Source organism: Lissotriton helveticus, chromosome 6 (genome assembly GCF_964261635.1).
Source record: "Lissotriton helveticus chromosome 6, aLisHel1.1, whole genome shotgun sequence".
In the NCBI taxonomy this organism is placed as follows: domain Eukaryota; kingdom Metazoa; phylum Chordata; class Amphibia; order Caudata; family Salamandridae; genus Lissotriton; species Lissotriton helveticus.
The window spans coordinates 1,354,918,750-1,354,936,573 of NC_136067.1; the positions used below are offsets into that span (position 1 = coordinate 1,354,918,750).

The following is a 17,824-nucleotide window of genomic DNA, read 5'->3' on the forward strand; positions in this document are numbered from 1 at the left end:
GGTTAGTAGCATAGGCCCTGGTCTGACATTAGATGTGCTGCTCAAGAGATGCCTACCTATTGGCCCTGTGTTTGTTGGCTACCTCCACGTCTCTAAGTTGCCTTAGGATCGTGGCTTAGGCAGCCGCCACAGAGTCTGTGACGAGCCCATGGAGCCCTTGTTGTCAGACAGGTAGGTAGAATTGTGCTCCAGGAGGTGCACCTTCATTGGGGCATTTTATAACTCGAGATATTAAATCGCCACAGGTTCCTGACAGGGGTCCTGGGTTTCCAGTCATGGACTAAGCAGATTGGGGCATGGTCAGATAGTGATTTTTCAAGGACGAAGCTGGATATCACTTTGGGCACAGCCGCGTGGGTGATGAAGTAGTTGAGCCGTACTTAAGGCATGTATAGGGGAACTTTATGTATCTGTTCGGTCCTCCACTTGGAGGAGACGCAATATTTCAGCGAGAGCATGGTCCTCCTGTATGTCTTTCAGTATGTCTCTCTGTCCAAAAGTGTACCATGTCAACAGCGCCCATCCGGTCAAGTACTATGTCAGGTGCCAGATTCCAGTCACCCCCCAGGATTATGTGAGTGGACTCTAGTTCTGTCAGGACTCTATTGAGCCGTAGAAGGAAAATCTCCTTCGACCTGTTTGGGGGATATACAGAACCCACACTAAGAGCAGTCAATTGATCTTATGTTTTGCAAGAACATATCTACCACTTGTATTTGTCCAGAAGTGTAGAACTGAGCAAGGGAGTGATTACTGTATCAGAATGGCGATCCCACATTTCCTGAAGCTCCCACGGACTGACAGCCGATTGGGGCGGTAGTTGTAGAGGACCCATCCCACTCAGTCTCTCTGGAGTTTAGAGGCTTTGGCAGGGGAGAGGTGCGCTTATTGAAGAGGGACAATATACTGCCCATTTTGGAGGCCAAGTAGGAGAGTATCTCCTGTCGTTTGACATAGTGGGGCAGCTCATTGACATTGAGGGATATGACGCGCAGCAGGTAGGGTACAGGTGGGGCGATCAATGGTATGGTGAGGCTGCGACCGAGGAATGGGCTCTGTGAGTGAGAAGAGCATGGGCTGCGTAGCAATGGTGCAGGGTAATGGAGAAAAGCGGATAGGAAGGGCAGGCAAGAGAAGGAAGGGCTATAGAGAAAGAATGGGGGAAGGAGTGGGGGGCAAAGGAGAGCCGCTACTGAAACAGAGTGCATGAATACAAATCGAACATGATCAAGTTAGCTTAATCTTGACACAAGTTTAGCTCTCTTGCGGGTTATTTTTCATTCCTGCTTTCTCCCTTTGTACTGACTACCTACCTTTGTCTTCTTGCCTCTTATTCCCTTTTCTGTCTGTCTTGCTCTGGGTTAAATTCTAATGAAACAAAAGCACAAACCTTCAAAAAGGAATCCTGTTGTTGCAATTCAAGAACACGGTCTTGTGTGATGCACACAAAAAGTGGAACCATAAAAATTATCTAGTTTGCAATTCTTTCTAGCAGGTTAAATCAAAGAACGTTTCAAGGGAGGCTTTGGGTGGAGGACAAAATGGACATGGCTGAACCGAAAATGGCTTGAAGAAGGAAATCAGTTAGGCATTACTTCATGCGCTGCTGCTCTCCACCTCATCTGGGCTCTCTGTGGGTTAGCAGTAATTTGACTCCCTATGAGGTAGTCCCTGATCTAATCCAGATACTGGCCAGCAAAGTCGATCAAGCTCTAGTCTCAGATGCATGGATTTAGGTTCCAACTGGGAGGCCAAGCTTTAGGAATAACCTGTTCCCTGCTCGGGAGCCAGTGGTCGCTATCTGTAAGCAGCCTGACCGCAGACCCTTGCACTTCTCCTGCCATGCTGCTGGTCTGGACGACCCACAAGAAGATCAGGGAGGCCTGTGGCAGTCACTAGTGAAATGGGATTGCTGCATTAATGGTACAGAGTGCAGATACTCTGGGTAGGTTGCAGCTGTCAGCGTCAGGGACCACTGGAGGCACTGTGGGTGGAAAACCCTGGCAAGGACAAGCTTCAGGACTGGGCCTGGAGGCTCTATCAGGCGATAGTGCATGCTGACACTGTGTAGCTGGAAACTTTCTATATTAGCTGCAACACCACCGTACTGCACAGTGCAACTAGGGCCACTGAGGCAGAACGGAAGCTTAAGATGCATACGCGTGTAGCCAACAGCAGCAGTAAATTACAGGCGCAGACTCCATGTCACCAGGGCAGGCAGAAGCCGCCTCTTTGGTGGTGAGTGATCATAATGATAGCAATCTGCATAGGCAAAGTAAAGCAGTAGCTGGCCCTGAGCATCTCCTCTCCTTGGCACTCTACCTCACTCCCCTGTCATTCTTTTCCTGTATTAGGATACCCCTCGATACACCTGGCCTGCCGGCTGATGTGAGACCCATAATATAAAACCTTGGTCTGGTCACACCGCAGCCTCCAGCAGAAGCCGGCAATGTCCCAATGCGGAGTCGAAGCAGCTCTGGCAAACATTCTTACACCAGCCCCACACTGCACAGAAGCATTGAACTCTGCGAAAAACCCAATGCTTTCAAATATATTGGGGGCTCACCTCCAAGCAGCGTTGACTGATGAGCTTAGAAAGTGCTGGAAAATAAATATTGTCCCTGAATTAGACCGAGCTTGAGAGCATAGCGAGCATGCTTAATTTCAGTAGAGGGTATGAGGATATAACCCCCTTAAGACAGTTTTGAAAACATAAGCCAAATAGGGTTTTCTTCAACACTATCCTTAAAGAAAGTTGTAAAAACTCAACCCACTTACCTAATAACGATGGAAGGCTGTGTTGGTGTACAAGATTGCAACTATGACTTGGGGGGTCTCAAAAGGATGTCAGGGCGATTGGATAACTCACTGAACTATTTTTCTAGCATTTCCACATTAAATGAAACTGTTTACCTGATGCAGGCCAAGACTGTGCAGTTTCCTATCAATGGAAGTTTTGGGAACCATTCTCAAATTTCATAACAGTAATGGGGTAGGACAAGTTTCTTCAAATCGAAGCATGATGACGCAAAAACAAATTGTTTTTTTTTCAAACAGACTTCACATATATAATTTCTGTCAGGAAAAAGGACAAAGGCTATGTTCTCAAAACATCCAGTGATTAAAAAAAACTACATAAAGTGGTTGAAAATGGTGCACCAGGAATATGTTTCAAGTAAATGTGTAAATACTAGTAAAATACACCTAGGCAAAAACCGCAGAGTCTTTTCCTGTGCACTGCTGGGGAAAAATGTTCTTATCCAGCTTTCCTAAGCAGAATATTTTATTCTTGTGTCCTTGCAGCAAACAATATTTATTTATATTATTGTATACAAACAACATCACAAAAATATATATCTATGGCATTATGCTTGTAAAATGAGCTGAGATATTGATATCCCGCGCACTGCTTTATTCATCATGTGGAGCTGAAGATTTTTTTTTACTCTTTTTTAATAAAGATTAACAGTGTGATTGCAGAAGAACATGATATTGGAAACGTCAATACTTACATAACTGTACATAATACCAGGTTAGAAAGCAAAGTAATTGTTCATTTCTATTAGATGCAAGTTATCTAACTCCGTTAACTCTCTAATGGTATAGATGTGGTTCCACGAATGCAGTCAAGATCCCAAAATTTACAGGTCATGGATATAGCCCTGTCTAACCATTTTTCTCCTTTATCTCAATTGGAGGAGAATGACTGACTAGAAGAAACAACTCAGTCTACAGAGATGGGAGCCATTGAACAGAACCAAGTTACCTCCTGGAAGATTCTAAGTTGGAATATTGCAGGAATAAGGTCAAAGAAAGATGATGAGAAGTGGGTGGCTTTTTTAAAACTGCATGATATAATAGCCATACAGGAAACATGGGACATAACAAATAATTTTTTCATAGACGGGTATAATCAATTTGGCAAACCGACAGTCCCAGGGTTGGCTGATAGGGCATAGGGAGGTTTAGTTCTCCTTTTCTCACTTATATTGAATGGCACTTTGAAGCAGCTGGAGTCAGGATCTTCTAATTGTCTAATAGTTGAGCTGTCTGTGTCCAAAATACCAAAAACGTTGTTTATTAATTTCTATAATTCAGGGGAGAGTGATTTTTATTAATCAACACTTAGTTTCCCTGGAGGATTTTTTATTGGAATATAGATCCAAACAAAACACTATAATCAATGTTATTCTATTGGGCGATTTTAATATACATCCCTGTAGCTTGAACTGTAATACAGAAGATCAGCAAGGCCCCACCCTATTCTGTGACCCCACATTTTGATCACACGAAACAAGGGGAGGCCCTGGAGAATTTCCTGGCTATTATGAACCTTTTTGAGTCAGGATGTGATGACGGAGGGCCGAGGGCCCCCACATATAAAGGGAAAGACACGGGTACTGTTATTGATTATATTTTTTTGTCATCTTTTGCTTTAGCTAGGGTTTTGTCATATAAAGTAGTAGTGTCTGTTTTTAGTGATCATAATCCTGCGATTTTAGAGGTGGACTCAGGGATCGTTTTGGGTTTCAAGGAATGCGCGACCCTGGGAGTTAGTCACCTGACCACAAAAGAGCAAGGGATGAGGCTCAAATGGTCAAAGGTGGTCCCGGAATCCTTCCTACAAGAACTGCTGCCCAAGGTTGAAATTGAAGTAGCCATATGCCTGGATAATTCTGCACCAAGGTTGGAGATATTGGATGCCATATGTAGCCAGATAACGAATGATCTGAAGGTTAAAACTAAATCTAGAATTTGTCATGGCAAAAAATGGTTTGACAGTAGCTGTTCCCGGGCTCATTCCTCCCTGCTTCAAGCTCCGAAAGTAAGACCAAGAAACAGGGAACAGATTGCAAGTTTAAGAAAATCGTATAAACAGGCTATTTTACATCGTAAACAACAGATTAAAGATGAAGCCTGGAATAAACTTTTATCAGATGAAGTCCTGAGGGGTAACCATCATTTTTTTTCTGGATCAGATAATATTCCTCTGGAATGTAATATTCCGAATGAACAGTGGCTAGCACATTTTAGGACTATATATGGCTATCGGGGTCAGAAGACTCCCTTAGTTGACATACCCCTCATGCAGTCAGTCTCCCCCTTAGTTTTTGAGGTGCATAAAGTAGAGAGAGCAATCTTAGAGATGTCAAAGAATAAGGCGCCTGGCCCTGATGGGGTGCCGGCAGATCTCTATAAGTGTGTTCCTAAACTCTGGGATAAGATTCTGACAAATGTGTTTAACGTGTCAGGATCAAACGGGTTTCCCGTATCATGGGCTACATCAACCATTATTCCGGTTTTTAAAAAGGGACAGAGAGGGGACCCCTCTTGCTATAGACCAATCTCTCTGATCGACTCTGCAGTTAAAATCTTGGGCAGAGTCATCCTGCACAAACCTACGGATTGGTTAGATGGAAGAGGGGTCCTCTCAAACCTTCAATATGGTTTTAGACCAAAGAGAAGTACTCTTGATCAGTGCCTGAACCTACAGCTTTTAATAAGGAAATACACAATTGCCAAGGAGGGGTCCCTTTACATGGGTTTTATGGACCTCTCCACAGCCTTTGACCTGGTGAACAGATCAAAGCTGTGGCAAATTTTATTGGATTTGGGTATTGATCCGTCTGTGGTTAATTTTTTAGCCGACCTACATTGTGGTCTTTTAGCATCAGTTAGGGTCACACAGGAGGGTAGATGCACCAGTCACTTTAGTTCAGAGAGGGGGGGTCAGGCAAGGGTGTATTTTGGCCCCCCTTCTCTTTACACTATACATAAATGCACTGGAGATATCTTTAGGTGAGGCTTCCTTGGACGTCCCGCGTATAGGAGATACTGTAATTACGGTTTTCCTATACGCTGACGATGCGGTCCTACTGGCCTGTACTGGGGTAGGATTGCAAAAGCTCCTGGACTCCTTTGGCAATTTTATGACGTCATTGGACCTGAAAATAAATATAAAAAAGTCTCATGTCATGATCGTAGGGGAGAAAAGTAGAAAACAGAAAACGAAATCCTTCTTTTGCTGTGGTGCTGAAGTTAAGAGGGTCCCCATTTTTACATATTTAGGGGTCCTCTTTGCCGAAAGAGGTACGTGGGGCCCCCAGCAGAAGTGTAAAAGTAACGCGGTAGCTAGATCTACCTCGGCTCTTATGGGTTTCGCAAAACGCTTGGGGGCTAGACCAATGGAGGCAATTATAAAAGTTTATAAATCCGAATGTTTAGCAATTGCTACATATGGCTCCGCAATATGGGGCTACACACCGCAAGATAGGATTCAGGGGGCGGAAAATAAATGTTTAAGATCTCTTTTATCTGTGCCACAGTCTACGCAGACTTTTTCAATTCACCCTGAACTGGGGCTGGGGTACGTCACAGACTTATTGAAAATTGCCCCTTTGACTTGTTGGCTAAAGACCTGGCTTAACCAGGAAATCTCGCTGAATCACCTGATCCTAGATGACTGTTTAGCCTTGGATAAAGCCTGTAAGATTCCTTGGCTGGCCTACATTAAAACAATGTTTACAAGATTAGGGCGCCCGGAGCTTTATTCTTCCCCGAACTGTATCAAGCAAGAGGACGTTGGTTGGACTAAAATTAGTTTTTTAAATATTTTAGTATTGGAAAGGGAGGAGCAGGAACTGAAAAAAACCCTTGTAAAAGCCAATTATGTATTAGTTACCTCTCCAACACTTGAGCCTTATCTAAAATTAGTAACCAGACCCTTTCATCGGCATCTCCTGATCAAATTTCGTTTTAATTTAATCCACTTAACATTGGGTTTCTTCCCAACATGGGGCAAACCAGAAAACTCTAACCCATGTAAGTGTGATAACTTTTCTGCACAAGACACTTTACATTTTATTATGTTCTGCGAGCATTACTCAGATATTCATAAAAAATTCTTGTTGCCTGTTCTGAGGGAGGCGAGGTTTATACAGGTTAGGCCAGCCCTCATTTATTTGAAGATGCTAAGTAGTGCACGTGATATATTTCATGTTGCAAGTTTTTTAGTGGCTGCTGTGCGGATCAAGACTAAGAGTTTATGTGCCCCGAACATTCTTGTCTGATTTTACTTTTATAAAATGAGTTTTTGTGTGTAATTTTATGATCTGTTCCCTCGCACTAGATGAATTTATAGGATTTTAAAGTTTTGATGTACATTGTTTATTGTAGATTTGACATGAAATGTTTTTACCTGTGTCTTTTTATGATTTTAATTAATCGAATAAATGTGTTTTGACTGACTGACTGACAAAAACTCTGTTAGCTCTTGAGGAGCTGTTGATTTTTTATGTTTAAATTAGATGAAGGATTGCTTAAATCATGCTGCATTGTTGGGAAATATGAGAATGCTTAATGTTACCAGTCGGATAGCATACTCTTCTGATAAATTCTTTGGAAACCATTTTACAATTTTAAGGCAAATATATTTTGTAAGGCTTTTTTAAGTACTTGAATAACTACTATTACAATTAAATGATGCGTAACCTGGGGGGATGAAAAACAGTAATCTTGCCACTAATGCCACTAAAGGATCAGAGAGGTCACTAACGTCACATTTTTGCGAAGGTGGCAAACTTGTCATCTTTGCAAAACTTGCCATGCAGGCAAAAACTCACACTAAATAGGAATATCCCTGAGAAATATTCCTACCAACGCCTTTGTGTAATCTAATTTTCCCAATAGAAGTGCATTCTCCAAGCTTTTTTGTTTTTGGCAAAACCTACTTTTGCTTGATTTTTTTGTTGTTTTGTTTTTGTAATGCTAACTTTCTTTTACAAATCGTTGCCAAACTTCAAAGCAGTGGAAATCCTATGCTACTTTACACACCCCAGAAGAAGGGGAATTTAAATAGGACAGTTGAGTGAGGAGCAAGAGGGAATAGGAGAAGGTAACATAATTTTAGCCTGATGCATTTTGGGCTCAGATAGGGATGCTACATAGTATTACTTTGAAGTGTTTAGAATTCCATCAATGTTGGAGGCATGTGAAAATCAGTTTGTTAGTATGTTGAGAAATGTGTGTATATATATATATATATATATATATATATATATATATATATATATATATATATATATATATCCAACACAAACTTCACTCCAGTCCACGAGTGAAGAACGAGCCACACCGATCTAGTAAGTTCAGTATTCAAGTTTTAATTGGGCAAACAAACGACGCGTTTCGAGCAATCCTGCTCTTGGTCACATGATATATGGTGCTTGGAACCCACTTAGGGAAATATTTGCATGCTTGAGGGACCACATATCCCATAATGCACATTGGTACTACGTAAGGCCCATGAGGGGGCCAACTAACCAATAAAAGCATACTAATGAAAGAGAGCGCTCACCGCGCCACTTCATCACAGCAAGCAGCCTTTGAATATGAGGTTTACAGCAAAAACCCTTTGAAAAAGAGGTCATTACCTCAAAACGCGTCAGACTAACAGAATGAAATTAAATATTGTGGCAAGTTTACATGGAGTCCCGGATGGGAGGCGAGCCGCTGTGTGCTCCTCTAAGCTCTTGGGCACTTTGTTTGACCTTATATATAAATATATATATATATCAATCAAAACACATTCACCACCAAGGCCGCCAAACTCACGGCGGGTGCTTCCAAAAGCAGGGTTGGGACCTGCTAGTTACACAACTACTACAAAGATGCCTAGAGCACTCGCGGGGTGTTCAATGAAACTTTATTCATCGCAAATGTGTTTTAGCTGTGTGCCTTCCTCAGTGCGGCAGAGTGAAATATCCGGTGCGTACAGCACCAAGTCTATTAAAATGGTTCAGCTTCACGATTGGCTGTTCATTAGCCAAACAACCTGCAGCAGTAACTCCTGCATAAAAATGGTAAAGCCGGCATCATTGATGATATTGATGAATCAGAGGACTTCAATGTCCAATCCCGGGTTTTTCTCCCGATGTCTGTGCTGGATGTCGTCCACCACCATTCCCCTCCGTCCTCTGCGTACACCTCTCGCCTTGCGCTGAATAGGTAGCAGTTCCTCCATGGACATCCGACAAGTGACTGGTGACCCTGGGCTTGAATAGTCCATGACCTTGCTTGGTCAACGGGGCTTAGCAGCGACTGTTCAGGCAGGCCAGAGAGAACAGAACACATTCTCCATCAAGGCTGCCGAACTCATGGTGGGTGCTTTCAAAAGTGGTGGTGGGACCGCCTAGTTATACAACTACTACAAAGATACCTGAGGCACTCGCAGGGTGTACAATGAAACTTTATTCGCCGCATACGTGTTTCAGCTGTGTGGCTTCCTCAGTGCGGCAAAGACAAATGTCTGATGCGGACAGCACTAAGTCTATTTAAATGGTTCAGCTTAACGATTGGTTGTTCATTAGCCAATCAACAGGCAGCAGTAACTCCGGCATGAAAATGGTGAAGCCAGCCTAATCAATAAAGTTGATCAATCAGAGGACTTCAATGTTTATTCCCGGTTTTTCTCCTGATGTCTGTGCCGGATGTCAGCCTCCACCATTTCCCTCCTTCCTCTGCGCCCCAGATCTTTCACATGGGCTGCCGCTGTTAATTGACGCTGTACACCCCTCGCCTGTTGCTGGATAGGGAGCAGTTCCTCCGTGGGCGTCCGACAAATGACTGGCGACCCCCGGCTTGAATAGTCCATGACCTTATATATTCACTGAAAAAGACCAAAGGTTACAGGGGCATTATAGTTAGGAATTAGCATTTAAAAAACCTTAGAAATTCACCCCAAAAAACTAAGGTTACAGGGATGTTATAATTGGCTAATAGAATTTTAAAAAACCTTAGAAATTCACTGAAAAAAAACAAAGGTTACAGGGACGTTATAGTTATGATCAGATTTAAATTGTACAAAACCAGAGAAATTCGGCAGTTATAGTTACCTGAGCTAATTATAACTTACGCCCCCGCAATGCACTGCTTATGACCATACATTTTACATCGCTCATGACATGAGGGTATTTCTACCCTGCCCCCTTTTCTTTACTTTTTTACGTTTTGTCTTGTTACTCAATTCTACGGAGTCACCAAAAGGCTGCCAACATTTCCTGGCTTGAATTTTTGGCAGCCAATAGGATCCCAGCACGAAATTGGGAGGGGTCGCGGATCCACTACGTCCCTATATATACAACTGGAAATTTCCTTGCATTTCTCAGCAAATACTGAGCGGATTTACACCAAAGTGTAATTCCATTCAGCAGTTCAGCTGGTACAGTGTCTGAAGGTCCTATGGGAATTAACATGGGAAAAACGTGCTTTTAAGCTCCCTCTGATTCTCGGCCACAGCTTCACGGATCACCCCAAAATTTTCAAGATAGCAGGTGAGGTGAGCGTCTTATTAATTTAGAAAATTTTGTGAAGATTCGTCAAGCAACGCTAAAGGTATTGACAGAACAAAAAATGCTTTTTCTATGCAAACTAGGTCCTAACATAACTACCTTCTATATTTACAATACCATATACTGAATAACATAACTCAGGAAGAGTAGGTTGCAAATAGAAAGTATATAGGTTCAGAGAAGGAAGTCTGACAATAGAAAAATTGATTGTCTAAGATAAAACTGTATCTTCTTCTGCCAGTCAGTTTGGTCTTTAGACCTTGTTCTTTTTCCTTCTGTTGTCGGTAAGGCCTGGCACTCTCCATAATTGACAAAGCCTGTCCCAAGCAATATTGTCATGAGCAACTGAATACTTTTTGCAGACTTCTCTCTGACGTGTATTATTTGGAAAAGGAATGGTTGTTCACTTTTTGAAATGCTTTTAATATTGGCCTCTTTTCTCCATTGAAAATAAATGTACAGCAACAAATACTCTTTTCTTCTTTTTACAGCTTCCTTATGTTGTTTCAAGAGCAGTACACCTTAGCTTTCTCTTTGTTCGGGGCCTTTGTTTGATGATGGGTGCAAACAGTGCCTGCGGTTTTCCATTCAGTATGGATGATTTGATGCCCTGGAAGGTGTTCGATGGAAAACTTTTTCATCAAAAATATCTGCAGGCCCATAGAGGATGTTCCACGGAAATGCTTTTAGAAGGCGATGTAAGTAAATATTTCAACACTTAAAATTGTTCTTCTAATTGTTGTTTTAGCATGTGACTTGAGTACAAACACCAGTACAATTATTTGAAAAATGAATGCAAAAAACACAAAAAACTGTAAAGTGTCTCTACACTGTTGCTGTCCATCCTTTAGCAATTCTGCTCTTAGGTGATTAGGTCTTAGGAACATGTGTCAATTCTTAACTCCCCAAACCATCTTGATAATGGTCACACAATTCACCCTAATATGTATTTATAATCACCTTCTAAACGGATAGGGATCAACTAACTACTTTGTTGGAACTGAAACTCTGAGCAGTGTTTTACCCTTTGAATATCAGATTTTGGAGAATAAACTAATCATTTTTGAAGGTGTTGATAAAGCGTACGTGGATGGCATGTTTCTCAACCACGTGCTTCATGAAGGTTTGCAGATAATTTCGTCAATATGGTGAAATGTCATCAAGTTGGCACATTTCTTATTTTTCTGTCTCTTGTAACATCAGCTGAGACCACGTGGGCCTCATTGAAGGCATACATGAGATCCAAGACACAAGGAGGATCACACAGGAATAATAGGTTGAAAAAAAGGAACATCGTAAACTAGAATAGGAAATTGAGTCCCTCACAAAACTTCCCCTACACAAACCATCAGATGAGACCCTGATACAATTGACAATGGCAAAGTTTGAGCTTACATATATTTTTTCTTAGCTAATGTAAATTCAATGTTCCATTTCAAATTTACTCAGTCTGAACAACTTCATAAAAGCAGACATGTTCCTAGCTGATTGAGCAAAGGAAAAGACTAGCACAGGTAAGTAGATATTTACTTACAGTTGAATGGGACAGATCACTTTCTGAAAATTATCAAACCACTTAGACATTCAAGCTTTTTTATTGCTCTTACTATAACACAGTGAAATAGACAAGGGCATCACTAAATAGGACACACATTTGGGCCACACAGTGGAACCCCTAACAGTGTTGAGATCCAGCTGCCACTTAGGTGCAGTTCCTGACCTACAGTCTCCTTCCTTCTCAATGTTTTGAGAGACAGCTGGCAAGTCAGTACCTCCGAACCACCCATGAATGCACTGGTAGTCAAACTACACACCTTAGGTAGCAAGAAGAGACTAATAACCTGGCTTACAATAGCCATTATCTTGCGCACACAGCACTCTTTACAGTCTCTCTGCGACACCAGGAAGGCTGTGTTCAGCTAGTCCCTCCATTTCAGAGAATGGTAAAAGGCATTGGTGCACACATACAAGATCTCCTGTAACGCCAAATCGATTCAATTCTGTATACAACACAGGGTGTACCTTTCGCCACAGCGACTGCAGCATATCTTCCTTACTGTCCCTAACACCTTCTCCCGGTACCAAGCCCCAGTGGCTGGTCTCAGACACATCTTCTGGGACTGCTCGACCCTGGCTCTGTCGTGGCATGATGACTTGTTGACCATACCCGCGACAACAGGCCGCTCTCTTCTTGATATTTGAGAGTCATCCGCCTTTGGTATCTACAACTGTCAAAAGAAGTATAAGACGGCGGCCCGCTTCACCAATCTGGCCCTGGCAAAACTTTCTGTAATCATGCACTGGAAAAGCGCAGCCCCCCTCCCCCCACCCCATTGGTGTGGCCTGGAGGGTGGCGGTGCGCTGGAAGGAGCCCATGGTGATAGCATTGCACAGAGGAACCCAAAGGTTTTTGTCACTGTCCTATAGCACCACTCTGAGACGCATTACGCTTGCGTTTCCTAGATTCTGACAGGAACCCCCTACCTCTCCCTCCCTTTGAAACTTCCTCCATTTCTCAGTCCGAAGCTCCCTGTCACGGTAGTGTGCAATTATACCTAACCTCTGCTTTAGGATTACACCCCCTTGCCATAAGACATGTACCGAGTACGACCCATCCCTCCATCTCTTCTTTCCCCTCCCCGAATCCATTCCCCAATTCATTGTTATCCCCTTGACCTTGGTTACCCTAAAGCGAACAGAATGCGGATTTAGAAATTAGTGAGGTGCAATGGAGTCCTATTCGATGGCCCATCCTTCCGGAGTCCCCATTCGAGCTTTTGGCATACTTTCACTTAGTATTCTAGACCTCCGAGAGCAACGTGCTATAACAAAAAATATGTGTGGCTAAAGGTATTGCATTTCTAAATATATCTATACTACTATAATAAAGGAAGAACTTTCAGCCTTTGAGGCGGGTAAACTCGGGAACCACAGCGCCAATCCACACACCTGATACACCTTTGGAATCGTCAGGGTGTATAGATGGTTATAGGCAATATAAATTTTTTTTAAAAACGTTATTTAAAAAATTTAAAGTAAAAAAAAAAGTAGTCCCTCCGAAGTAGCGCCGGCCGCGACGTGCGTGCTCACATCAGGAGCGCGGGGAGGAGCGGCGTCCAGGAGCGCGACGAGGAGCGGCGGACATGGAGCGGGGGAGGAGCGGTGACGTGAGGAGCAGCGGACATGCCACCGGCGGTGCGAGCAGCGGACAGGCGGGAGGAGCAGCAGCTCAGGTAAGGGGACCCATGTCGGGGCAGGCGGGGGTCGGGGCAGGCGGGGGACAGGCCGGGCGGGTGCCCGGGCTGGAGGTGCGGTGAAGTGAGGAGCAGTGGACAGGCCAGCGGCGGTGCGAGCAGCGGACAGGCGGGAGGAGCGGCGGCTCAGGTAAGGGGACCCATGTCGGGGCAGGCGGGGGTCGAGGCAGGCTGGGGTCGGGGCAGGCGGGGGACAGGCCGGACGGGGGCCTGGGCTGCTGCACAATGTCGGGGCAGGCGGGGGTCGGGGAAGCCTGTTGCACCCGGACAAGGTCGGGACGGGCTGCTAGTATATATACAGGGGACTAGAGGCATGACTCTTTGTTTCATTTTGCGGGTCTAACGCTTTGCAGAACTCCTCTCCCACAGCACTCTTGTTGGATTTCCATCACCGCCCCTCAGCACTACTTACCTGGGAGCCACTGTTGCATCCTGGGCATTGGAGTCCGTGTATTTTCTCGGACCCTGAACACTTTCACCTGGCGATTCCTGGGCTGAGGGCGGAGCTGCCATTTGCACCTATCCAGTGCGGAGGGGTGCTTTCTTTACTGCAGAGCATGAGGACTCCCGTTCACACGACCGCAGGCGCTGAAGAGGCCACACCGGCTGAAATGCATCCGCCTTTAATCTGAAATAAAAGTTTTGCCATCATCCCCACAGAGGTTCCTGCTCCTTTCTTTCTTGGAAGTGGAGACGCTTGTTTACATAATTTTGCGCGTCGTCCAGAGACGCGGTTCAGGAGCCCCCCCAGCACAAGTGGCCTGGAGAATCTGGATTCTGCTTCGGCATTGCGTGTTTCTTCAGGTTTCTGAATATCTCCAGTCCCGCCGGCATTCCAGGCATCTTTAGCGTCACAGCGAGACATTTTCCTCAGCAAGGGTGGGTTGTATGCACCTCCCGCCTACGCTATTTCGGAGCCTGGACTAATGGTTGCTGGGGTCCAGGGGACTTGAGGCATGACTCTTTGTTTCATTTTGCGGGTCTAACGCTTTGCAGAACTCCTCTCCCACAGCACTCTTGTTGGATTTCCATCACCGCCCCTCAGCACTACTTACCTGGGAGCCACTGTTGCATCCTGGGCATTGGAGTCCGTGTATTTTCTCGGACCCTGAACACTTTCACCTGGCGATTCCTGGGCTGAGGGCGGAGCTGCCATTTGCACCTATCCAGTGCGGAGGGGTGCTTTCTTTACTGCAGAGCATGAGGACTCCCGTTCACTCGGCCGCAGGCGCTGAAGAGGCCACACCGGCTGAAATGCATCCGCCTTTAATCTGAAATAAAAGTTTTGCCATCATCCCCACAGAGGTTCCTGCTCCTTTCTTTCTTGGAAGTGGAGACGCTTGTTTACATAATTTTGCGCGTCGTCCAGAGACGCGGTACAGGAGCCCCCCCAGCACAAGTGGCCTGGAGAATCTGGATTCTGCTTCGGCATTGCGTGTTTCTTCAGGTTTCTGAATATCTCCAGTCCCGCCGGCATTCCAGGCATCTTTAGCGTCACAGCGAGACATTTTCCTCAGCAAGGGTGGGTTGTATGCACCTCCCGCCTACGCTATTCCGGAGCCTGGACTAATGGTTGCTGGGGTCCAGGGGACTTGAGGCATGACTCTTTGTTTCATTTTGCGGGTCTAACGCTTTGCAGAACTCCTCTCCCACAGCACTCTTGTTGGATTTCCATCACCGCCCCTCAGCACTACTTACCTGGGAGCCACTGTTGCATCCTGGGCATTGGAGTCCGTGTATTTTCTCGGACCCTGAACACTTTCACCTGGCGATTCCTGGGCTGAGGGCGGAGCTGCCATTTGCAGCTATCCAGTGCGGAGGGGTGCTTTCTTTACTGCAGAGCATGAGGACTCCCGTTCACACGACCGCAGGCGCTGAAGAGGCCACACCGGCTGAAATGCATCCGCCTTTAATCTGAAATAAAAGTTTTGCCATCATCCCCACAGAGGTTCCTGCTCCTTTCTTTCTTGGAAGTGGAGACGCTTGTTTACATAATTTTGCGCGTCGTCCAGAAACGCGGTTCAGGAGCCCCCCCAGCACAAGTGGCCTGGAGAATCTGGATTCTGCTTCGGCATTGCGTGTTTCTTCAGGTTTCTGAATATCTCCAGTCCCGCCGGCATTCCAGGCATCTTTAGCGTCACAGCGAGACATTTTCCTCAGCAAGGGTGGGTTGTATGTACCTCCCGCCTATGCTATTTCGGAGCCTGGACTAATGGTTGCTGGGGTCCAGGGGACTTGAGGCATGACTCTTTGTTTCATTTTGCGGGTCTAACGCTTTGCAGAACTCCTCTCCCACAGCACTCTTGTTGGATTTCCGTCACCGCCCCTCAGCACTACTTACCTGGGAGCCACTGTTGCATCCTGGGCATTGGAGTCCGTGTATTTTCTCGGACCCTGAACACTTTCACCTGGCGATTCCTGGGCTGAGGGCGGAGCTGCCAGTTGCACCTATCCAGTGCGGAGGGGTGCTTTCTTTACTGCAGAGCATGAGGACTCCCGTTCACACGACCGCAGGCGCTGAAGAGGCCACACCGGCTGAAATGCATCCGCCTTTAATCTGAAATAAAAGTTTTGCCATCATCCCCACAGAGGTTCCTGCTCCTTTCTTTCTTGGAAGTGGAGACGCTTGTTTATATATATATATATATATATATATATATGTATATATATGTATATATATATATATACATATATATATTATATATATATATATATATTCACTGAAAAAACCATAGGTTTCAAGCCTTATATAGTTAGGAATTAGCATTTAAAAAACCTTGCAAATGCACTGAAAAAAACATAGGTTTCAGGCCTTATATAGTTAGGAATTAGCATTTAAAAAACCTTTGAAATTCACTGAAAAAACCATAGGTTTCAGGAGTTATATATTTAGGAATTAGCTTTTAAAAAACCTTTGAAATTCACTCAAAAAACTATAAGTTTTAGTGGTGTTATAGTTAGCTGGACATTTTACTCATACAAAACCATTGAAATTGCTCCTATATAGTTAGTTGTACTAACTATATTTCGCGCACCCGCAATCCACTGCTGATGATGTCACATATTAGATCATTCATGACATGGTCAGTGACATCACTGATGACATCTCAAATGACATCACTGATGACATCATCCAGTGACTGTGGTTTGCTTCGTTATTTAAATATGCATTATATATATAGCAATTTGCATTGAAGAATAAGTGGATATATATAAATAAATATTTGGATGGAGGATTTAGTAGCAGTGTAATTGACTGTTTACTTGACCAATTTATAATGTCTCACTAAATATAGTGGATAGTGACTAAACTGTGTGAATATCTGTATCACTTTGTCAGTTGTTGTGTAAACTGATTCTACAGTTGGTTAATAGCTATGTGAAAGTCTATATTAGTTATTGATTAGTTAACTGAGTATTTGTATGGGAGTGTGAAAGTGCGTGTGGTTCGATGGGGGGTGTGTGACTGTCCAAAGATGTGTGAATAGTTGATTCAGTAGATATATGAAGTTAAAACTACATGTTCTAACAGTTATTTGGGTGAGTGAATATCTTTATGGGTGTGGTGATGAGCAAATATATTTCTCAATGGTACAGGTCCAACAAATTAGAAAAATAAAAGGCAGTGTATGTGTCAGTTGTTGTATATAAATAAGTATACATAAGACACAATGATTGTGTGAGTGACTGTATGGATAACTGTATACTTGTAATAATGATTTTATAATTCACTAAGTATGACTTACTATCTAAATGAATAGAAGAAGTGGTGTTTGTATAAGTGTTTTGCTAAGTAAATATGTAAGTATGATCCATTGTTTGCATAAGTGAGTAGGATGACTTCATATGTGAATAGGATGCGTGCTGTTGTTTAATGTCGATATAGATGTATAAGTATTTTTGATAGTGTTCTATTGTTCATTGACAGCATGTATGAGTGAATCCATAGATAAGTGATTAGATGTGTGTATACATCTATGAATCACTGAGTGGATTTTTAGATACTTGTATTGCTGTGACAATGGATTTAAATATGATACTCTGTATTTTACAAAGAGTGATGAAAAATTGTAATAGTGTATGAAAAGGTATATGTGATTGTCACGTGGATGATGTCATTAGTGATGTCATCAGTGATATCATTTGAGATGTCATCAGTGATGTCACTGACCATGTCATTAATGATCTAATATGTGACATCATCAGCAGTGGATTGCGGGT

At 43.7% G+C, this 17,824-nt stretch overlaps 1 protein-coding gene across 2 annotated transcripts in view; it reads left to right on the forward strand.

Moving 5' to 3' along the window:
• The window catches only part of FAM120B (family with sequence similarity 120 member B), a 970,087-nt gene that overhangs the window by 748,303 nt on the left and 203,960 nt on the right, over positions 1–17,824 (forward strand). For both annotated transcript variants that reach the window (XM_078649083.1, XM_078649082.1), the window contains one exon: positions 10,841–11,047. In XM_078649083.1, coding sequence (XP_078505209.1) covers positions 10,841–11,047 — 207 coding nt within the window. The remainder of the gene's footprint in view (positions 1–10,840; positions 11,048–17,824) is intronic.